Below are 20,328 nucleotides of genomic sequence, written 5' to 3'. Positions count from 1 at the left end.
CAAAGTGGCGCACATCTGTGCATTTGGACACATCTGGAGTTGGAGTTGGAGTGAGAAAAAGCTAGAGAGAGAGTGAGTAGGAGAGAGAGAGAGAGAGAGAGAGAGAGAGAGAGAGAGAGAGAGAGAGAGAGAGAGAGAGAGAGAGAGAGTGCAAAGAATTCTTTCTGTGCAAAAATAAAAGTAGAGTAAGTGGAACACCCTCTACCTATAACATATTAGGGCTGGGAGAGAGAGAGAGAGAGAGAGAGAGAGAGAGAGAGAGAGAGAGAGAGAGGTCAGAAGAGAAGGCAGGACAGGAGAGTGGAGTGGACAGAAGAGGGGAGCAACAAAAAATAGAGAAAGAGTATTAATATTGAAACGAGAACACTAAAGCAGGTGTAGCAGGAGACCAAACAAGAACACCACCCTCTTCTGAAAAGTGTGAGTAGACTCTCAGTCTGAAGTAAAGAAGGATTAATGATATGTTCTGATTTGAACTGATGCTAGGTTCATGCATGTGTTTTGCTTTTGACAACTAGCAAATTCAGACAATCTAGTAAATGTATATTCATATATTTATATTTACATAGCTCCACACACCCAAATATGATTTTACAATCAACACTGCACACGACGCCATTCCAATCAACACACACACTGGCGAGAAGCAGCAGCCCAGCACACAGAGCCTACTCTCAACCAGGAACGACCATCCAGTTCACCACTGCAATACATCTGTGAAGCTTCAACATGCGTGGTTTTTATCTCCTATTTGGCAATGGCCCCTGCATCTGTCCTTCAAGTTCCTCTTCTGGGAGTAATGATGCTTTACTCTCATGCAGAAACCATATCCACAACATGTCTTTTGACCTTGGCTTATTTTATTCGCAGTGAATGATAGAGCTGATTTAATTGAGAAAGCTTTTCTGTATAATATTGTGATTATAGCTGAAATGCAATCATTTTGCTATAAATTTGCTGAAGATCATCAGTTTTTTGGCTGGAGATGTTGAATGAAGTGCCAGACTGTCCTTACCAGCTCTGCACTATTGCTCTGACGTACCTGAATGTATTGTATGCATTGTATGTGTCATAGATAGGGCGAGCATGTTGATACATCCAGGCCACTAAGCGGCAATATAAAGGCCGTTTCACAATGTTAAAAAATCATTGGAGAAAACGAGTGCTTGCCCCTTTAAATTTGCACTCTTAAATTGCAGTTTTGAAATGAAAATAATAAATCTTTAAGTTCTAACGGTAGTATGAACAACGGGGTTCCTGATCCTGGATCACTTCTTGTCATGGATGATTTAAGAGCAGTTAAAACATTTCATATCTCAGTCCAGTCATACCTGATCTTGGATCAGCCTAGATGTAGAAATGTCCCTGGATAAACACCATGGGGCCATTGATTATGGTTCACAGTGGGCTGTTAAAACAAGTCATATCCACCAAGCAGATCTTGCTGTACTATTGTCGTGGGCTTATTTTATTAGCTCATATTAAATTGTACAGAGGCTGATCTAGGAACAGCTGTTATATATCCTGTTACTTTTATCTGAGCTATTACAGTGCAGAAGTCAGAGACCACACTGAATTTAGTTAATTTCAAGCCAATACAGCTAATAAATATCTTAATATCATATTTGAACAGAGCAGATGCCCCTCACACTGTGTTAACATTTCATGACGAATGTTAATTAAACAAAAAGGGATATTTCACTTTATCCATTCAGTCTTTATATGTTTAGAGGGTCAGAATGGCACTAGAGAAAATGTATGAGTTTGATCTCCTTGGCCAATGCAGACTTGTCTTGATCTCGGATTGGGGGCTCTTTTAAAAATGCCTCTGCACTGACTCACTCTATGACAGTTCCCAGTTACTTTCTCCTGCGATTTCAGTTATATAAGGCTCTACCCCCCATCTGTACCTCGCTAAAAACATAGTTAACTGACCTCTCTTTTTATATTAGTGGCCAGACTACAGGCAGGTTTGGTCCTTTCTGAGCAGTGGTGTACATTTCAGAATTGTGATAGTGGTTATTAATTAAACACGTTGATACATCATAAAATCTCACCACAATTTGACAAAACTGACCATGTTCTTCTAATGAGAGGAGTGTGGGGAAAGTGCACACTGTGATTGTTGTTATTCCAGCTGTAGTCTTCAACACAGCGGCGCCTACTACAAAGCACAAAGTCTGTTTTTACTCTGAAGCTTCAACTAATCAAATATCTAATAAAGTTAATGAAGTCACAAGACCATCATCCCAGCCTCCTCTCCTGTCTCTCATATGTCACAATTCTTTGAAGGGTTCTAAAGGTAAATGTCTTCAGAAAGAAAGAATTTAAGGAACAGAGATAACAGGAAAACTTTGTGGAACTTTTTCATGGCTCTTAATGCACTGAAATCATTAGTTAAGAGAAAAAAAATATCTCTAATGGATTCAGTTGCGTTAAGAGCCATGAAAAAAGTCATACAGTTAAATAAAAGACAATGTTTGTGCATTTTAATACATTATTATATTAAAAGGAAGTGGAGTATTTAATTTTAAATATACCTTTAATGCCGTGAAAATAAAATAAAATATTCAGACACCTCCATTACTCAGCTGTAGAGGAAAGAAGCTGAACTGAGATGAACATGTGTGTAGTTGTGAGTCCACGTGCAAACACTCTCTTCTTGGCCCCAGAAAGGAGTTGTCCTGCCCAATTTGACTGGAAAATGATCTGCCTTTGTTTTCCTCTCCCACTCCATTCTTTACTCTCAAACTCATCATCAAATGCCCTTTTGTTTTTTGTTTTTATTTACTATGCCAAATTTTCCATAAATCCGAATAATTTCTCTCTGTTTTTCTTGCCCGTCTCTTCCTGCGGCACAAGACGAGCTAATCTCACTCTGTTTACTCCCACATTGAATTCAAATACAAATGTGCACAAAAAAAGGATCCTGCAAAAAATTTGTTTGATTCAAATAATTACATCATTTCCACATGAATAAAACAAAGTTATTGTCAGAGGTAAGTAAATCAAAATACAGAATCCTAGTATATTTATATATATGGCACTATTGGGGGGCGGCACGGTGGCACAGCAAGTAGTGTCGCAGTTACACAGCTCCAGGGATCTGAAGGTTGTGGGTTTGATTCCAGCTCCGGGTGACTGTCTGTGAGGAGTGTGGTGTGTTCTCCCTGTGTCTGTGTGGGTTTCCTCCGGGTGACTGTCTGTGAGGAGTGTGGTGTGTTCTTCCTGTGTCTGCGTGGGTTTCCTCCAGGTGACTGTCTGTGAGGAGTGTGGTGTGTTCTCCCTGTGTCTGCATGGGTTTCCTCCGGGTGACTGTCTGTAAGGAGTGTGGTGTGTTCTCCCTGTGTCTGCGTGGGTTTCCTCCGGGTGACTGTCTGTGAGGTGTGGCGTGTTCTCCCTGTGTCTGCATGGGTTTCCTCTGGGCGACTATCTGTGAGGAGTGTGGTGTGTTCTCCCTGTGTATGCGTGGGTTTCTGCCAGGTGACTGTCTGTGAGGAGTGTGGCGTGTTCTCCCTGTGTCTGAGTGGGTTTCCTCCGGGTGACTGTCTGTGAGGAGTGTGGTGTGTTCTCCCTGTGTCTGCGGGGTTTCCTCTGGGTGACTGTCTGTGAGGAGTGTGGTGTGTTCTCCCTGTGTCTGCGTGGGTTTCCTCCGGGTGACTGTCTGTGAGGAGTGTGGTGTGTTCTCCCTGTGTCTGCGGGGTTTCCTCTGGGTGACTGTCTGTGAGGAGTGTGGTGTGTTCTCCCTGTGTCTGCGTGGGTTTCCTCCGGGTGACTGTCTGTGAGGAGTGTGGTGTGTTCTCCCTGTGTCTGCGTGGGTTTCCTCCGGGTGACTGTCTGTGGGGAGTGTGGTGTGTTCTCCGTGTCTGCGTGGGTTTCCTCCGGGTGCTCCGGTTTCCTCCCACAGTCCAAAAACACACATTGGTAGGTGGATTGGCGACTCAAAAGTGTCCGTAGGTGTGAGTGTGTGAGTGAATGTGTGAGTGTGTGTTGCCCTGTGAAGGACTGGCGCCCCCTCCAGCGTGTATGAATGAATGAATGTATTATTGGACTATCAGCCGTGGAAGGTTAATAATTCAATAATAATTATGTAAAGTACCTAACTTCCATAATTATAATATTTAAGGACATAAGCACTTGCAGCACAATTACTCAAGTGTTTTCCACCCCATGAGTGGTGCCATGCTGTAACACAATAAGTTAATTAGCATTATGAAGCTTCAGAAATACCCCACAGGTAAAATTCAGCAGAAAACAATGCCATCCTCCAAGCACAACACAATCCTTTCTTTATCCTTCCTGTCGACAGCTTCCAAAGCGAGTCCCCAGACCCCGTTTGATCTGTGAAGCTTACCACAGAGACTAGGGACGCTAGCTTATTAGCCGGGTTCCCCAATTTTTCTGTAGCTCATCCTCTGTGCATCTGTAATCTCTCTCTCTCTCTCACACTCTCTCTCTCTCTCTCTCTCTCTCTTTCTCTCTCACTTGACTGATCTCCTAGGCTTTGGACTACTGTTATCGTCTCATGGATGTTTTCTTTGTATTCACTTTCTGAGGCCTAACTTAAACTAAAACAAACAGAGAGACACACTTTCTGATTTCACTTTGAGAGTTTTCAGATTTATATTAAAATATCTGTACTGTGGTCTAGCAACACCTCATTCTTTATTAACTATTAAACTGTAACAATAGATTATTTATTGCCTGTAGAGGCCCTTCAGTGAGCGCTGGAACATTCACAGATAACAGATAACATTCCACATTAAGCTTGTTCCAACTTTCTCAAAGGGCAAGTGATAGATCAGCTTTGCAACATGGAACTTTAACATGCGGCATACATTTTCAGATTACATTTTTGTTCTTCTAACATCTTTTATAACATTCCTATTTGAAACTGCATTGACTAAGGAGACACAACAATATAACCGTTTAATATAAAGTAGAACTTTTAAGGACACTTAGCACTTTAAACTGTAGAAATCTCAGACTTTTTAATGCACAAGAAGAATTTTTATTGATGTATTGAATGAAAATCAGTGCGCCCCCCCCCCCCTCCTCTCTATTTCCAGGCCTTTGCTTCTTCACTGTGTCTGTTCCCATGGCGACGAGGGCCATGGTGACGCTGCTTGTGGTTGTGATGCTTTTGGCACAATCACTCACAATCAGCAATGAGCTGGATTATGGAACCTGGAACTACAGAGAAGGAGGTAAATACTGAACAAATGCTGAACTAAAAAAAGCCTTGCACAAAATCTCCTGTGCCTTTTTTGGTTCAAAACAGGAGAAGCAGTGACGGTTCACACCAGTAAACAGAGAAGAGTTGTTCCATACATCAGTAAATCAATAAATCAATCTATAAATAAAATGTTTATTTATATAGTATGTTTTGTGTAAATGTGGAGTGCTTTGATACTATTGCAAATATATTAATAGTTTTTTTGTATTCTATATTTTTCAATCAAATTGTAGTACGTTTTAAAAAAACAGTTCAGGGTCCCGTTCAGGGTCGTGGTGGAATCACTGGGTGCTAGGTGGGAATACACCCTGTAGAATTTATTATATGAAACTGACTTTGCAAAGATACACTTGATCTTAGTGAATACTCAACATTTTTTTTGCCAAATGCTTATTAGGTTTCTTCCTGTTTGGTCAGTCTTTGTCATTTAAGGAAATGTGTAAGCTTTTTTAACACAGGATATAATAAAGATTGAAACACATAAGTGTGTGAGTGAATATGTGCGTGTGTGTTGCCTGATGAAGGACTGGCGCCCCCCCAGGGTGTGTTCCCACCTTGCACCCAGTGATTCTGGGTAGGCTCCGGACCCACCGCGACCCTGAACTGGATAAGTGGTTACAGACTATGAATGAATATCTAGGGTGTTTTGTGTTAATATACAGGTTATGAATATAAAGTAAATGCCCTGGATAATCGCCCCAATCTGTTTTCAAGTGCAGATTGCACTGAATTCATGTTTAAAAAAAAGTGTCTAAATCTAAGTAGAAAAGAAAAAAACATGCAGTGCACCACATTGTCAGAGAGAGAACTGTACACTCTGCAGTGCTGTCAGATACAATATGCTCCCAACATAGTGCACTACACAAAAACAACACACTGTGGGACAAAACCAGGGGCATGTCAGTGTGGGAAAAATGTTGAGTTCATTGCTGAAGGCTTCAGGTTGTGGAGTTCCTCTGATTAATGTGAGATATGCTCCCAGGGTGAAAAAGAATCCTTGCTGTAGGGGTGTTGCAACCTGGAAACATTTGTTTTCTCATAACATTTACCAGCAGCACTTAAGAATAAATAAATATTAACTCCTGCCCATAAACTGCTACTCATTCACTTTCAGAACAGCCTTCATTTTCACCTGTATGGATTACTGATGACTAACTGGAGGTGAGGTCCTTTAGCTTTCCCTAGTTCTTTTTCCATAAACGTTATGCTAGTTTCTTTGCACCCCTCTTTAGGGGAAGGACAAAAACAAGCCATTTTCAGTAAAAGTAATGAGTGTGTATGAGGAATATTTTTAAAGTGAAGCTCATATACAGGTGCTGGTCATAAAATTAGAATGTCGTGAGAAAGTAGATTTACAGTGATCCCTCGTTTTTTCCACCCGTGAAAAACGAATTTCCGCGAAGTAGAGGAAAGATATATTTATGTATTTAACGAGTATTTGGACTTTTAAAACCCTCCCTGTTAGTGTTAACAACCCACCCTTTGCATTAAACAGTCATTCTATAATGTTTTTCAGCTGGAACTACATGTGATATCCCACCACTTTCTTTAATAGAGTCATTCCTAAGCTGTGATTTAGCGTAAGTAAATTTCACTCGGATGTGGATTTTTATGGAATTTTAATGGATTTAATGAAATATTTTGGCTATTCATCTTTCACGGTTTTCCTAGATTTTCCCTCAGTATCCGCGATATAGCGGCCATAAGCCGCTTTGAAAAAACCCGCGAAGTAGCGAACCCGCGAAAGATGAACCGCGAAATAGCGAGGGATTACTGTATTTCAGTAATTCCATTCAAAATGGAAACTTGTATATTATACTCACTCATTACACACAGACTGATATAATTCAAGTGTTTATTAATTTTGATTTGACGATTACAACTGACAACTAATGAAAAACCCCAAATTCAGTTATAATCCTGAAATAAATGAACTTTTTCATGATACTGTATTTGTAGAACTAGCACCTGTACATGCTGAAAGAACGTATGCCGTTATGAAATCTAGGTAAAACATCATCATAAAATAAAGGTTAAAAATCATTATAAGTAAAGCTTATATACAAATCCACATTTATATTCAAATAAGTAGGATATAGACTATTATAACTAAAGTTTATATACCATTAAATAGTAAATTCATGTAATGAATGAATAATCTCATATATATATATATATATATATATATATATATATATATATATATATAAAACCATTCTTTTTAAGTATATATATATTGTATATTATGGGTCATCCAGTGTCCAGCACAGATTTATGACCTCCATGCTCAAACACACACTACACCAAACTGTAGTGAGTGAATCAGGTGTGTTTGATCACTGACTCGCCAGGACAGCAACAAAGAAGAAGGACCTTTTTCCGAAATCTCCAAAATGAATACGACTCTAATATTTTACTACGTCTATAGTACACTGCAGTTCCACCCCAGAATCCTCTTCATATAAGCTGTGTATATTTTAAAACACAGCCACATTCTGCACCGCACTAAAAGTGAAATTCTGTTGTTACAGCATGCACCAGGGTGGAACAATCATTTTTTAATTTCTTGTGTCTAACATAATTCCCAAATTAGAAATGCACTGAGTTGATTACATTGTCTTCTCCTTATTTGCAGAAAGTTGCAGAAAGAAACTTCTGTGTCACATGAGGACAGGCCTCTGGAGTGTTTTAACACACTCCAGTTATTTCAGTTATAGGAGAACACCCTCTTCTCCCTCTGTGAGAAGGACTGAATAAAAACATTTAGTCTACCTTTATCTGGGGAACGACTAAAAAAAAAACCAAGCGGAAATTACAAGGTGGTAAAAGTTTTAAAGAAGCATCAAACACAAAAATCCCTAAAGGTCATTTAGGAATCAGTGATGAGTAGAATCAAGGAAAAACTAGTAATGAATTAACACTGATGTATGGACAGTCACTTAGTCAAAGAACTGCTAATTCACTGCTTGTTTATTTTAAATTACAAATCATTGGGGAAATGATATTGGCTAATTTCCTCTAAATTGCCTTCAGTAACTCAACAGATTGCGGCCTTTGTGTGTTTAGGTATAGATCACTTTAAGATGATTTTCAAGGGCTCTTGATATTTTCTTTGTCTTTTCTTAAATCATTTATTGGGTTTATCAAAAACAGTATGGTGGTACAACAAGTAGTGTCACTGTCACACTGCTACAGGGACACTCAGGCCCAAAAACACATGTTGGACGTTGGATTGGCTACTCAAAATTATCCTTAGGTGTGAGTATGTGGGGTTTTGGGTTCAAGCCCCGCTCCAGGAGACTGTCTGTGAGGAGTGTGGTGTGTTCTCCCTGTGTCTGCGTGGGTTTCCTCCGGGTGACTGTGTGTGAGGAGTGTGGTGTGTTCTCCCTGTGTCTGCGTGGGTTTCCTCCGGGTGACTGTCTGTGAGGAGTTTTGTGTGTTCTCCCTGTGTCTGCGTGGGTTTCCTCCGGGTGACTGTCTGTGAGGAGTGTGGTGTGTTCTCCCTGTGTCTGCGTGGGTTTCCTCCGGGTGACTGTCTGTGAGGAGTTTGGTGTGTTCTCCCTGTGTCTGCGTGGGTTTCCTCCGGGTGACTGTCTGTGAGGAGTGTGGTGTGTTCTCCCTGTGTCTGCATGGGTTTTCTCTGGGTGACTGTCTGTGAGGAGTTTGGTGTGTTCTCCCTGTGTCTGCGTGGGTTTCCTCCGGGTGACTGTCTGTGAGGAGTTTGGTGTGTTCTCCCTGTGTCTGCGTGGGTTTGCTCCAAGTGCTCCGGTTTCCTCCCACGGTCCAAAAACACGTTGGTAGGTAAACTGGCGACTCAAAAGTGTGTTTTAGGGAGAAAACCGGAGCAAACCTATAAGGAGAACACTCCAAACTCCTCACAGACAGTCACCCGGAGCAGGGCTTAAACCTGCAACCTCCAGGTCCCTGGAGCTGTGTGACTGAGACACTACCTGCTGTGCCACCTATGCCCAACTCAAAAATCAGTCTTGAATTAAGTACTTCTTTTAACTTCAGTGTGAATGTGTGGGGCTAAAACATCTAGGCCCTAAATTGGAGGATGCGGGTGAATGTGTTGGTTTATATGACTTCAATAAAGAAGAGGAATTTAAAAGAAGTGGCTTATTACAGCTCAGTTTTCATACAGGAATATAAAGACTGCAGAGTGTATGATGTATGTATCTCCTTTTAGTGCTCTTTCCTTCAGAAAAGACTATACCTGCAGCTAAACAAACTGACAGTGCACCTAGGTATAATTATTTGGTTTAAAACATGCAAATGATCATCAATTGGTGACTCTTATAAGATCTGGAAATCATGAGCATGTAAATATGTTTTCCATCTACGCTAATTTGTTGTCCCCGATGTCAGTCCCTGAGGGCTGTGCCACTTATTAAGTTCACTTTAATAACTGCAGGAGATCTAATGAATGTTTGCTTTATTAGATTCCTTTTGCATTTATAATTCTAATTGCAATCTATCTGATAGTATTCATGCAGTCACGTTCTGAAAATGAAAATCACAGTGCTGGCCAGTCACAGTCTGCTCCGAAAGGTCAAGTCTATGTCTAGTGTTCCTGTTAGGCTAACAATAGCAAGAGCTACTGACATGGGGTCACCAATCTAATGTACTCATTATCTCCTTGACCTCTGGCCTGAGGTCACATGGTGTTACACTCTGCTCATTATTGTCTGATCTCAGTGGGCTCTTTGTTTTGTTTTGGTATGTTTTTTTATTTTTTTTCTCCTGGTCGCCACGGCAGCGGAGAATGTGAACGTGGCTAATGTGCGGAGTGTGACCCGTGTGCTGGACGCTTGGGGGAAGCGCATCTTTAACGAGATCAAGACTCTGCTCCACTCTCAGCCCAGCACTCTACTGCCCGACTACTCGAGGTGACCACATTCTCCCAGTCATTACAGCTCTGTATGAGTCCTGGAGGCAATATGACTACACTAGCATCTCAGCACATCATCTGATCTGTGATTGGTAGTTGGGGGCCTTGGCCTATCAGCTGCATTCACATTGACATTGGTTCTGTCTGAAATGACCAGAATGCTGTCTACTGAGGCAGTATTCTGAGGGAGTCGTGACTGAATTAAATGCTTGTACAGAACGCTACCTGCTTTTTTTTTGCTCCAGTATTTTTAAAGTTGTAATTACTGTGGTAAGAGAGTGTTAGGGTAAAAGTGTTCAGGCGATGTGCTGAAATACTGCCTTAAAAGTCTAAAAATACTTAAAGTCTCTAATGGAACTCATACATTTCAATATGCTGCGTTCTAAGGCACTGACGGAAACAGTAAGACAGCGATGCATTGAGGTTGCTGTCTTCTCTGTCGTACACATAAATACATTTTTATTTAAACAAACACATTCATTCATTCATTCTTTTTCTGTAACCCTTATCCAGTTCAGGGTCGCGGTGGGTCCAGAGCCTACCTGGAATCATTGGGCGCAAGGCGGGAATACACCCTGGAGTGGGCGCCAGTCCTTCACAGGGCAACACAGACACACACACACACACATTCTCTCACACACACGGACACTTTTGAATCGCCAATCTACCTACCAATGTGTGTTTTTGGACTGTGGGAGGAAACCGGAGCACCCGGAGGAAACCCACGCAGACACGGGGAGAACACACCAACTCCTCACAGACAGTCACCCGGAGCGGGAATCGAACCCACAACCTCCAGGTCCCTGGAGCTGTGTGACTGCGACACTACCTGCTGCACCACCGTGCCGCCCTAAACAAACATACATCACCATAAAAAAATTGAAAAGGCTTTTTTTCTTGGTTTGGGCACCATCTTAGTTAGCATGCAGCAAATCTCTGTATGAGCTAGTAAAATTGGTCATGGACACTTGTACTTGTACTATATTACTCTGACCATCTTCTTACATACATTTATTGACTGTCATTAGCATGTTTTTTATTATATCCATATATTGTTTATGTTTAAAAAAATTCTCCAAAACTTTCTACGGGTGGCACGGTGGTGCAGCAGGTAGTGTCGCAGTCACACAGCTCCAGGGACCTGGAGATTGTGGATTCGATTCCCGCTCCGGATGACTGGAGGAGTCTGTGAGGAGTTGGTGTGTTCTCCCTGTGTCTGCGTAGGCTTCCTCCGGGTGCTCCGGTTTTCCTTCCACAGTCCAAAAAACACACGTTGGTAGGTGGATTGGCGACTCAAAAGTGTCTGTATGTGTGAGTGAGTGTGTGTTGCCCTGTGAAGGACTGGCGCCCCCTCCAGGGTGTATTCCTGCCTTGCGCCCAATGATTCCAAGTAGGCTCTGGACCCACCGTGACCCTGAACTGGATAAAGGTTACAGATAATGAATGAATGAATGAAACTTTCTAGGAGAAACAAAAAAGATTTTTTACATTTCAATAGAAATCATTGTAAAAACTGTATTATTCCAAGTAATTTTGGAGGACATCAGGACATTTTCACACAATGTGAAGGACAGCTGCTGTTTTCAAATGATCCATTAAACTAAATATCAACAAAAATGAAGATACATTTTTCTTTGAACAGCAACAAAATGGCCCATTTAGAGAGGACTAAAATAACTGAGAAACATTCCATTACCTCAATTCCACATGGTAAATGGGTAAATCCATATAGTTTTACAATATCAGTTTAACTGGAATGTAATGTCTGGGGCTTCATTATAGTGAAATAAATGTTAGCATTTGTAAAGCCCATTTATAAAGTCTGTCACCTATTGGCTGTGACTAGAACATATCCAAGTATTTTCTGTTAAAAGTTTAACAGCCAACAGTTTTAGGAGTTTGTGTCTTGCCATACTTTTCCCTCATTAAACAAGAGCAAAGGGAAACTATTCAAGCCTAGTTTTGCTGGACCACCATTTGCCATATTGCCATTATCACAAAGGTGTTTCTGGCATTTCAAAAACAGGGAAGTCCAAAATACATAGCCTTGTCATTCTTCATATCAATGTCTTAGTTTACATGTGATTTTGCTTTATTAATGTGCTCTACAGGAAATATAGAGGGCAGAACTAATATATATTTTCATAATATATAACACTGACATCAGTGTTTTTCTTGTCCATTTTATTAAAAAATAAAAACTAAATGATCCAACACCAAAGAAAAAAGACGACCAAGAATATTTTGTTGATTTTAAGAATTACAATGCCTTATTTATTCAATGTAAAAGGTTAAAGCGTGTGAAGTTTAAAGAGGCTGTGCGCAGCTATATGGAGATTTATAAACACACTAACGCCACAAAATGTCTCCCCGCCATTTCCCTTAACAATATTTCAGGCAAAGACACACACTTACGTGAAATAAGACAAATTCAGCAGTGTAAATGTTGCCGAGTTCCAAGCCGTCCTGCTGAGCTTGTGAACTAACCAATGCAGAAACACAGACCAGTAGGCGGTCTGGAAAAAATAGTGGCAAGAGGAATAGCTAATAATCTTTGTGATCTTGGCCTTATGTTGGGTTTTGTCCTTTGAGAACTGAGTCTAGTTGCCTCGTGGCTATTGTTCTGGCCATTAAGAGTCATATGTACAATGCAGCTGATCATTAAGACTTCACTGACTGCCTGCTGTTATAATGGGCCTGAGAATTATCAAGGAACAGAGCGTACAAACTCATCACCCACTTTATTGCAAACAAATACATTCGTCCACACATGGATTATTGGACAGTATAATTAATATAATTAATGCCCATCATATACACTACAGTGCTAAGTCTTAAAAATTAAAAATTGTAATAAGTAAAAAGGCATTAAGTCAGATTTATCTTTCCGAAACCAACAGTAGAAAAGACTGTTGCTGTAAGTAAATGCTGGCTGTTGTTTTCCAGCTCTGTGGGATGATATGAAATCAGATTCTCAGATTTATTGATTTTTTTTGTTGTGTGGCTGAAACAAAGTAGCTTGTGGAGAAGAGAACAGAGGACACACACACAACTCACTCCTCTCTCGCTCTCTCTAAACTTTCCCTCTCTCCTCCTTAGGGTGCGTCCCCTCTCTGAGTCTCTGAATGATCTCTTCAGAGAAGTCTCACACTTACAGAGGCGCATCACCGACCTCAACCATCGCCTAGCAACCCTGGAGCCCTTCCTCCATCGCCATGGCTACCATGAGGAGGGGGAGGAGGGAAGGGAGGGGGCCAAACAAGCCCCCCAGAGCATGAGGGGGGTGGGCACAAGTGTGGCAAAATACCCCCAACGCTACAGAGTGCGAGTCCTACGTCCCGCTAACAGAGCCCCACAGTCCAGGAGAGTGAGAGTATACAAAGATCAGAATACTGGCGCAAAAGTAGGAGAGCAAGAACGATAGAGGTGGTGGGTGGTGGGGGTCATGGTCAGGGGTGTGTGTGTGTGGGGGGGGGGCGACAATGAGAAAGAGCAAGAGCGAGAAGGGAGTGGATATTACAAACATGCTAAATAATGCATTCAAATAGTATATGATACTTAATGTATTAAATATGGTATAACCTCTTCAGAAATGTGTATATTATGATGGTGGTGAATTATGAATGAAATATCCAATCATGCAACTCGTATAGTGAGTCATACTGTGTACAACAGAGGCAGAAGCACTTTTAAAATGCCTCTTTAAAAAAACATATAAGCTATGTCATGAAAATTATGGAAAACCACTCTTATTTTTAATCTGCCGTAAAAATAAATCAAACTTAATATTATTTTTTTTAAAACTCAGGATTAAAATGTTGTATGACTTAGTTTGACTTATGGGTCTCCTTCATTCATCATTATATAATGGACCAATTTAGCTACATGGACTGAAATATGTATATTCCTTCACAGACAATTCATTTGTATTTAATAAAATGCTTTATTTTATAGTAAAAATTTAATTTGTATAAAAATGTAGGTCTTTTGTAGAAAATAAAAACATGCTTTTAACCTCATAGAAGCCTGAGTTTTGATCACAAAACAAAGTCAAAAAGTCAAAACCCATACTGTTCAATCCATATATAGCTAGACATATGGCCTAGGACATACACAACAGTAACATATGAGCATTTTCAATACGTTTAAACTAATAATAAACCTAATAAATAGCCTGGGCAGACTGACCACAGTTTTAATCAAGGCCAAGTGCCTGAAATATAGCAAGTAAACTTTACTGGACTATAATCTAGGGTGACCAGACGTCCTCTTTTACTCGGACATGTCTTCTTTTTTAGATTTAAAAAAATGTCCGGGCGGAATTTCACAAACGTCCGGGATTTTGTTTTTCTAGAGCTTACATAGAACTTCGAGAAGCGTTTCGTTCACAAACTAGTCCCGCCCTCCCCTACTCCGATTGGTTCGCTTGAGTGAGAAGGGGGCGTGGTGAAGTAGCCTAAAATCTTCTGATTGGACGGTCTGACTGTAGAGCTACCGTTATTGGTCAATAACGTTCCCTGTAAACATTTAATTGGTCAGTCTGCACGTCAGTAGTCCTTGTTTACGTCAGGCAAAGCTCAAATACCTACCCTCATCTCGAGCAGCTAAGGCGAAACTTAAATGTAAGTTCTTGGATGAATTAAAAAAATAAATTCCCATGTTTTCCCATGTGCAGCAAATAAAGGTGTAAAGGACCTAAAAGCACACATAGGTTCAGCTAAGCATACAACGGCAGCGACCCGCCCCTCCCCCAAAGTGTCCTCTTTTTCACCATCTCAGATCTGGTCACCCTACTATAATCTCCCTCTCTACACCGGTGTACACTTAGATCTCCGAGGTCCAATCTAAGATCCGTGGCAGAGGAAACTCTAAGCTGTATTCACTGAGCTGGAACTAAGTCCTGATGGCTGGAAAAGTTTGCCTAGCCAGTTGACTCTGGTGTGAGAAGAGTCTCCCTGGCTGATTTAGCTTTTTTGACCAACTTAGGACAAATATAAAATAATAATAATGATAATACCATTGTACCGTTGAGGTAAATAAATATTTTAACTGCATAAAAATACCTTTTTAAAAGCATTGTCTGAGCAGAAGTCATGGTGCCATGGTGCAAATTATATTCAAAATATTTTGTAGTGTATTTATGGCACATCCTTGTTTAATAGTGTGGGTAAAAATGAGCTGAAGGCAGAAAATACATAAAGAAGATTTAACTGAAGTTTACATCTTTGAGACACTGGGGGAAATTTAGCTCCACTGTTTCAGATAAAAACTGTAGATTAATGGCCCTGCAGATTCATCCCGAAATGAACGGAAGCTGTAATAAAGGCGAAGGATGAACACATTAAATATTTAAATGTTCAGATAGTTAATTGTTGAGTCGTCTGGTTAAAGTTCTATTTAATATATATATATATATGTGCTATCAGTTTTTTTTCATTACCGGAACAAAAGCTTGTATCTCCATTTGTGGCTAACAAGCTAACAGTGGGTAGAAATTGCTCAAAATGTAATCTTACTTCACTGACAATTAAGAATGTTTTTCCACTATCCCAGTATTCATTATTTTAGGACAAAGCTGATTGCTGTGAGATGTCTTACAGTCAAAACACAGCGTGTACCTTCATCTACAGACAGTTTTATAAAGACAGATGAACTGTTCTACCCTGTATGTGTAGCCAAACACGCCTTACGCCTCAACTGACCACAAGGCGGCAGTGTTGGGTCACTTTGGGTTTTAAATCTGCAATAAAAACAGACCTGTTTTAATGTAAATTCCTGTTTCTAATTAAAACAAACCACTGCGATATAGTGTGTATTTAATATTGTCATTTAAAGGGGTGCCATGAAGGATAAAGGATTTTTAAGACTTCAGCCATTTCAACTATTTCAAAATCAACACTTCCTTTTCTCTTCTACGCTTAAGTGGTGTGGAGGCTGAAGACATTTTATAAAGAAAGCACATTCCGTCCATAAAAAATGTTACACATGCTAGACGAAACATATCAAGGTTAAAGAAATAGATTGTTTCAAGTTTACATAATTCAACCTCCTTAGAGATGTCTGAGGAAGTTGATCAGCCAACACGATGTCTGAAGTTTGCTTCTTTAATTTTTTTACAAAACAATTAAAAATCATAAATTACAGAATTCTTTCTTCACAATTCAGTAGGTTTTGAGATATTATGTACTGTTAATGCACAGTAACAATTTACCCAATAGTAATGTGTGGCAGTAGAATGCTGAGAAGACCAGTTTAAACCCAATAAAATAAGACAAGCTAAAACCCAGCAAAAGCCTGGACTATTTAACACCCAATTTACCACCCTATAGCATTCAATGAACACTATATTTTAATAAAATGGTAATGCCTTAGCAACCACCAGATAAATGAACTGACCCTATCACCTGGTTAGAAACATCCCAACAACCACCTGGAATACCACAACAACCACATAATCTCTATAGCAACCACTTGGAGCACGAAACACAAGAATACCATAGCTGCAGGGTAGCAGCACCCTGGAAACCAGAGGGGGGGGGGGGTAAATACAGCCTCAGAGCTGACAGGGCATTTGAAGTAATTTTTTAAATCTTCTGGACCACTTTGCCACTTCTGCTAGCAACCACCCAAGATTTCATTGCAGAAAGCAAGCAGCATATTAGCAACCACATGGGATACCATAGCAACAAACAAGCACTCACTTACCAAAGCTCTGGCAACCACCTTAGAGTTGCCTAATCTGATAAAACACTCAGGAAATGCATTTTAGTTTAAATTTTCACGGGAACTATAGGATTCAAAAGGCTTCAACATGGCTGCAGCTACTGCTTTTAAAGGAGTAATCTGTAATATATTTACTGTACTAAATCATACAGTGACCAGGATGTGTCGGCAGAGATTAAGGAAACATATTAAGATGAAGCACTGGCATCTCTGACAGCTGTGCTACAGCCAGGGAAGTTTCTGTAGTGGAAACAATTTGTTTCTGCCTTTGATCAGGCCTACTGACCAATCACAGCACTGTTTCCACACCCCGGGTTGCCAAGTATGATACAATAGTAGATCTACACAGAGTAGTGTGAACATGGAAGCGAGCGGGTAAACAGAGATAACATTAGATGCTTCTGGACATAAAAAGGCTTGGCATTCTTCTAAACAGCTCCTGGACCAGAGACAGAATAAAACAAGAGTTAATATTGGTGATGAATTTGAAAGATGGAGGCAGCCCAGAAGGACTACAAGACAGATCCAGAATTTTTTTCCTGAACAGGTAACAGCAAGTACCTTCCAAAAACTATAGAAGTACAGATGAGTATATATGTATAACAAGTTTCCTCCCACGGTTCAAATATTCACGTTGGTAGGTGGATCACTCAAAAGTGTCCATAGGAGTGAGTGTGTGTTGCCCAGCGAAGGACTGGTGCCCCCTCCAGGGTGTGTTCCCGCATTGCACCCAGTGGATAAGCAGTTACAAACAATGAATGAATATATGAATATATTAATTTAGTGAGGAATACGAGGTATGTTTCATGAGCTAATCTCAGCCCTTCCCTTATTTAAGGTGGAACAGAACACTCAAATAAGCTGGTGAATAGCACCAGTATTAGCCTAGTGAACTAATCCATTTAAGGTGGAGCTAAAGGTTTGGACAGGACAACTGCAAATAAGAGACAAAAGTCTGCTTCTTCAAATGACATATGAAAATCAATAGAGAAGATATCATTAACCTTTTTTAGTGAAAAATTAAATATGAAGCTGGTAAATGAAGAAAAAAATGGTGACTTTTTTTTGTCCCTCTCTAGCAAAGGTAGATGTTTTAGTGAAATGATACACTTTTCTATGTAAACAGGTTGATTATGGCACATTCATTTTTAGCTATTAACGTTTTTAAAACGTGTCTTGGGCTCATTAGTGTTTTACTGAACCTGGCAGTGAAATTTGAGAACTTTGAGCACGTCTCAGTGGGGGGTGGGCAGGGGGGAGATGTTTTGAATTTGGAGTGCAGCAGCCATTTTAGACACATGCTGTCAGTATTACAGATTGCTCCTTTAACAATGCATATGTACTTCTGTCAGTATTCACAGATAACAGTGTGTCATAGTGTGTCTGAAACACACAGGCAAGTCTTTGCGGGCAGGCTATATATAGGAAAAGGAAAATGGTGTGGTCTAAATTAGATTTTTGGCCCAACTATTCCTTTAAAATATAAAAGACCTGCAGGTTTTAATATGCGGCACATCTACATATCTGCTGGAACCCTTGAAAATGCATCTTCACGGCTATGATCAAAAGGTAGCGTGACACTCACTAGTTTGCACATTCAGGTCAGTGTTCTGAGCCATTTGCTTGTTGCTACTTGGCTGAGTACCTAACAGCAGTGAGAACAGACTGCGTTAGTTTTTGTAGGCACAACAAATTCTTTTAACTAGTTTGTGTAAGTGTAATGTGTGTGTTTATGTGTTTAGGTGCCCTGTATGTATGTGTTGAGGTGTATGTGCCTAGTTTTACTCACATTGTGGGGACCTGTAGACCTTCTGACCACTAGAAGGCTAATAGCAGTTATGGATTAGATCGGTCTCCACACTCAGTGAATTTAAACCCATGAAATGTCCCCACAGTGCTTAGGAACAAATGTTTGTATGTGTGTGGCAATCCTGTATGAACTATGTGTTCTCATTAAAACTTAAGCACTAAAATGCTGCTTTGTCTCTACAGCAACAAGCCTCCCTCTCTCCTCTGCGCAGAAAGGATCGTCAAGCAGTCCCTCAGCCTATTAAACGCTTCTTTTTATTGTCTGTCCATTCTTCCTTCCATTACTTCACTCTCTGTCTGCTCCATGTTTCCCTCTCTCTCTCTGCATGTGTGATACCTCACTCCATTCTCCTTATCACTCTAATTCTTTCTGCTTTATTCCTTATCCCCCTCCTGTCCTCTTTATCACTCCTTTTTCATTCTTCTCCTCTATCAAATTCACTCATCACTCCCAATGTATTTCTTCCCTCATCACTCCTCTTCTATCCATATTCATCACTTTCACCACTTTCTTCTGTTCATCATCAACTCTCCATTCTTTCTTCGATTCTCATTCTTATCCATGTCCATCTCCATTGTGTATTGTGTTCCTTATTACTGCACGGATGACACCACTTTTCTATTGTCATCTTTCTTTCTCAACACTTGTTTCCTCCCTTATCTCTACATATCTGATGCCCGTTCTCTGAATTGTACTTTTCCTCACTTATATATATATATATAGCCCATTCCATACATCTTCCCACAATTCTCATTTCACTGACTCCATCTTATTCCCTTATATCTACATGTCTGATACTCTCTCTCTCTCTCTCTCTCTCTCTCTCCCTCAGATGAGTGTGGGAGTTGAGCTCATGCTGTACTTTCCATTTCTGCATTGTGTGTCGATTCATTGTAGCATCCAATCCACTAGGACATGATGAGAACACAGTGAATCTCTCTCTCTCTCTCTCTCTCTCTCTCTCTCTCTCTCAAAAGAGCCAGTTGCTAGGTAACAGTTAATTGTCAAGAAGTAGTTACATGTGTTGCAATGTATTCCAGGATTGGCTGTGTTCAGAATATGTGTGTGTGTATGAGAGAGAGAGAGAGAGAGAGGGGGGGGGGGGGGGAGAAACAGTAGGAGAGAATGAGAGGGAGATGGAGGATAAGAGTTGGAGGGGGAGAGGGAGAGAGAAACAGAAGGGATGGGAAGGAGGAAAAGAGCGATAGAGTGTTAGAGGGAGGGAGAGAGAGAGAATCATAAAGAGAAGTCTCATAGAATAATAAAATGCACCTATATATATATCTGAATATTTCATAAAAGCTCATATCAGCTCAGTCTTACTACAGCCACGGTTTTATTTCCATCCAGTCTCATCCACTAACACTTAAGACAAGTGACCCAAACCTGTCAAGTGTTTTATTATTTCCCCCAAAATCAACCATCGACATCAAGTAACCTGCTGCTTGTGGTGGTGGCTGCAACAGTGGACCAGTCGTCTCCATGGCAACCACAGCAGCTGTCACTCATGGGGTTCTCAGTGTGTATACTAATGCAGAGAAAATGAGGGTTGCAGACGTAACATAGAGATACATATAGCACAGCCACTCAATTATGCCTATACTTATACATACTATACTGTATATATCCATTTACATCAGTGTTATACAATCTTATTAAATACAGCAT

The 20,328-nt window shown here is 40.4% G+C and overlaps 1 protein-coding gene across 1 annotated transcript; it reads left to right on the top strand.

Annotated features, from left to right (window-relative positions):
- The first annotated feature begins 285 nt into the window (after positions 1-285).
- On the top strand, positions 286-13,551 carry si:ch211-243a20.3 (uncharacterized protein LOC100151507 homolog). Its single transcript, XM_066655699.1, has 4 exons — positions 286-420; positions 5,070-5,207; positions 9,996-10,125; positions 13,227-13,551. Exons 2-4 carry the CDS (start codon positions 5,099-5,101, stop codon positions 13,549-13,551), a joined length of 564 nt encoding a protein of 187 aa, XP_066511796.1. The 5' UTR covers positions 286-420; positions 5,070-5,098.
- Positions 13,552-20,328: the final 6,777 nt, after the last annotated feature.

Source organism: Hoplias malabaricus, chromosome 2, assembly GCF_029633855.1.
Source record: "Hoplias malabaricus isolate fHopMal1 chromosome 2, fHopMal1.hap1, whole genome shotgun sequence".
Taxonomy (NCBI): Eukaryota; Metazoa; Chordata; class Actinopteri; order Characiformes; family Erythrinidae; genus Hoplias; species Hoplias malabaricus.
The sequence above is the reverse complement of the archived record's forward strand: the minus strand, read 5'-3'. Positions and strand labels throughout refer to the sequence as shown.

Bases quoted from the DNA above. Each gene is read 5' to 3' on its own strand.
- si:ch211-243a20.3 (XM_066655699.1), top strand. From the start codon at position 5,099: ATGGCGACGAGGGCCATGGTGACGCTGCTTGTGGTTGTGATGCTTTTG. The intron at 5,208-9,995 runs GTAAATACTGAA...TCGCCACGGCAG, and splicing joins CTGGAACTACAGAGAAGGAG to CGGAGAATGTGAACGTGGCT. The intron at 10,126-13,226 runs GTGACCACATTC...TCTCCTCCTTAG, and splicing joins CTACTGCCCGACTACTCGAG to GGTGCGTCCCCTCTCTGAGT.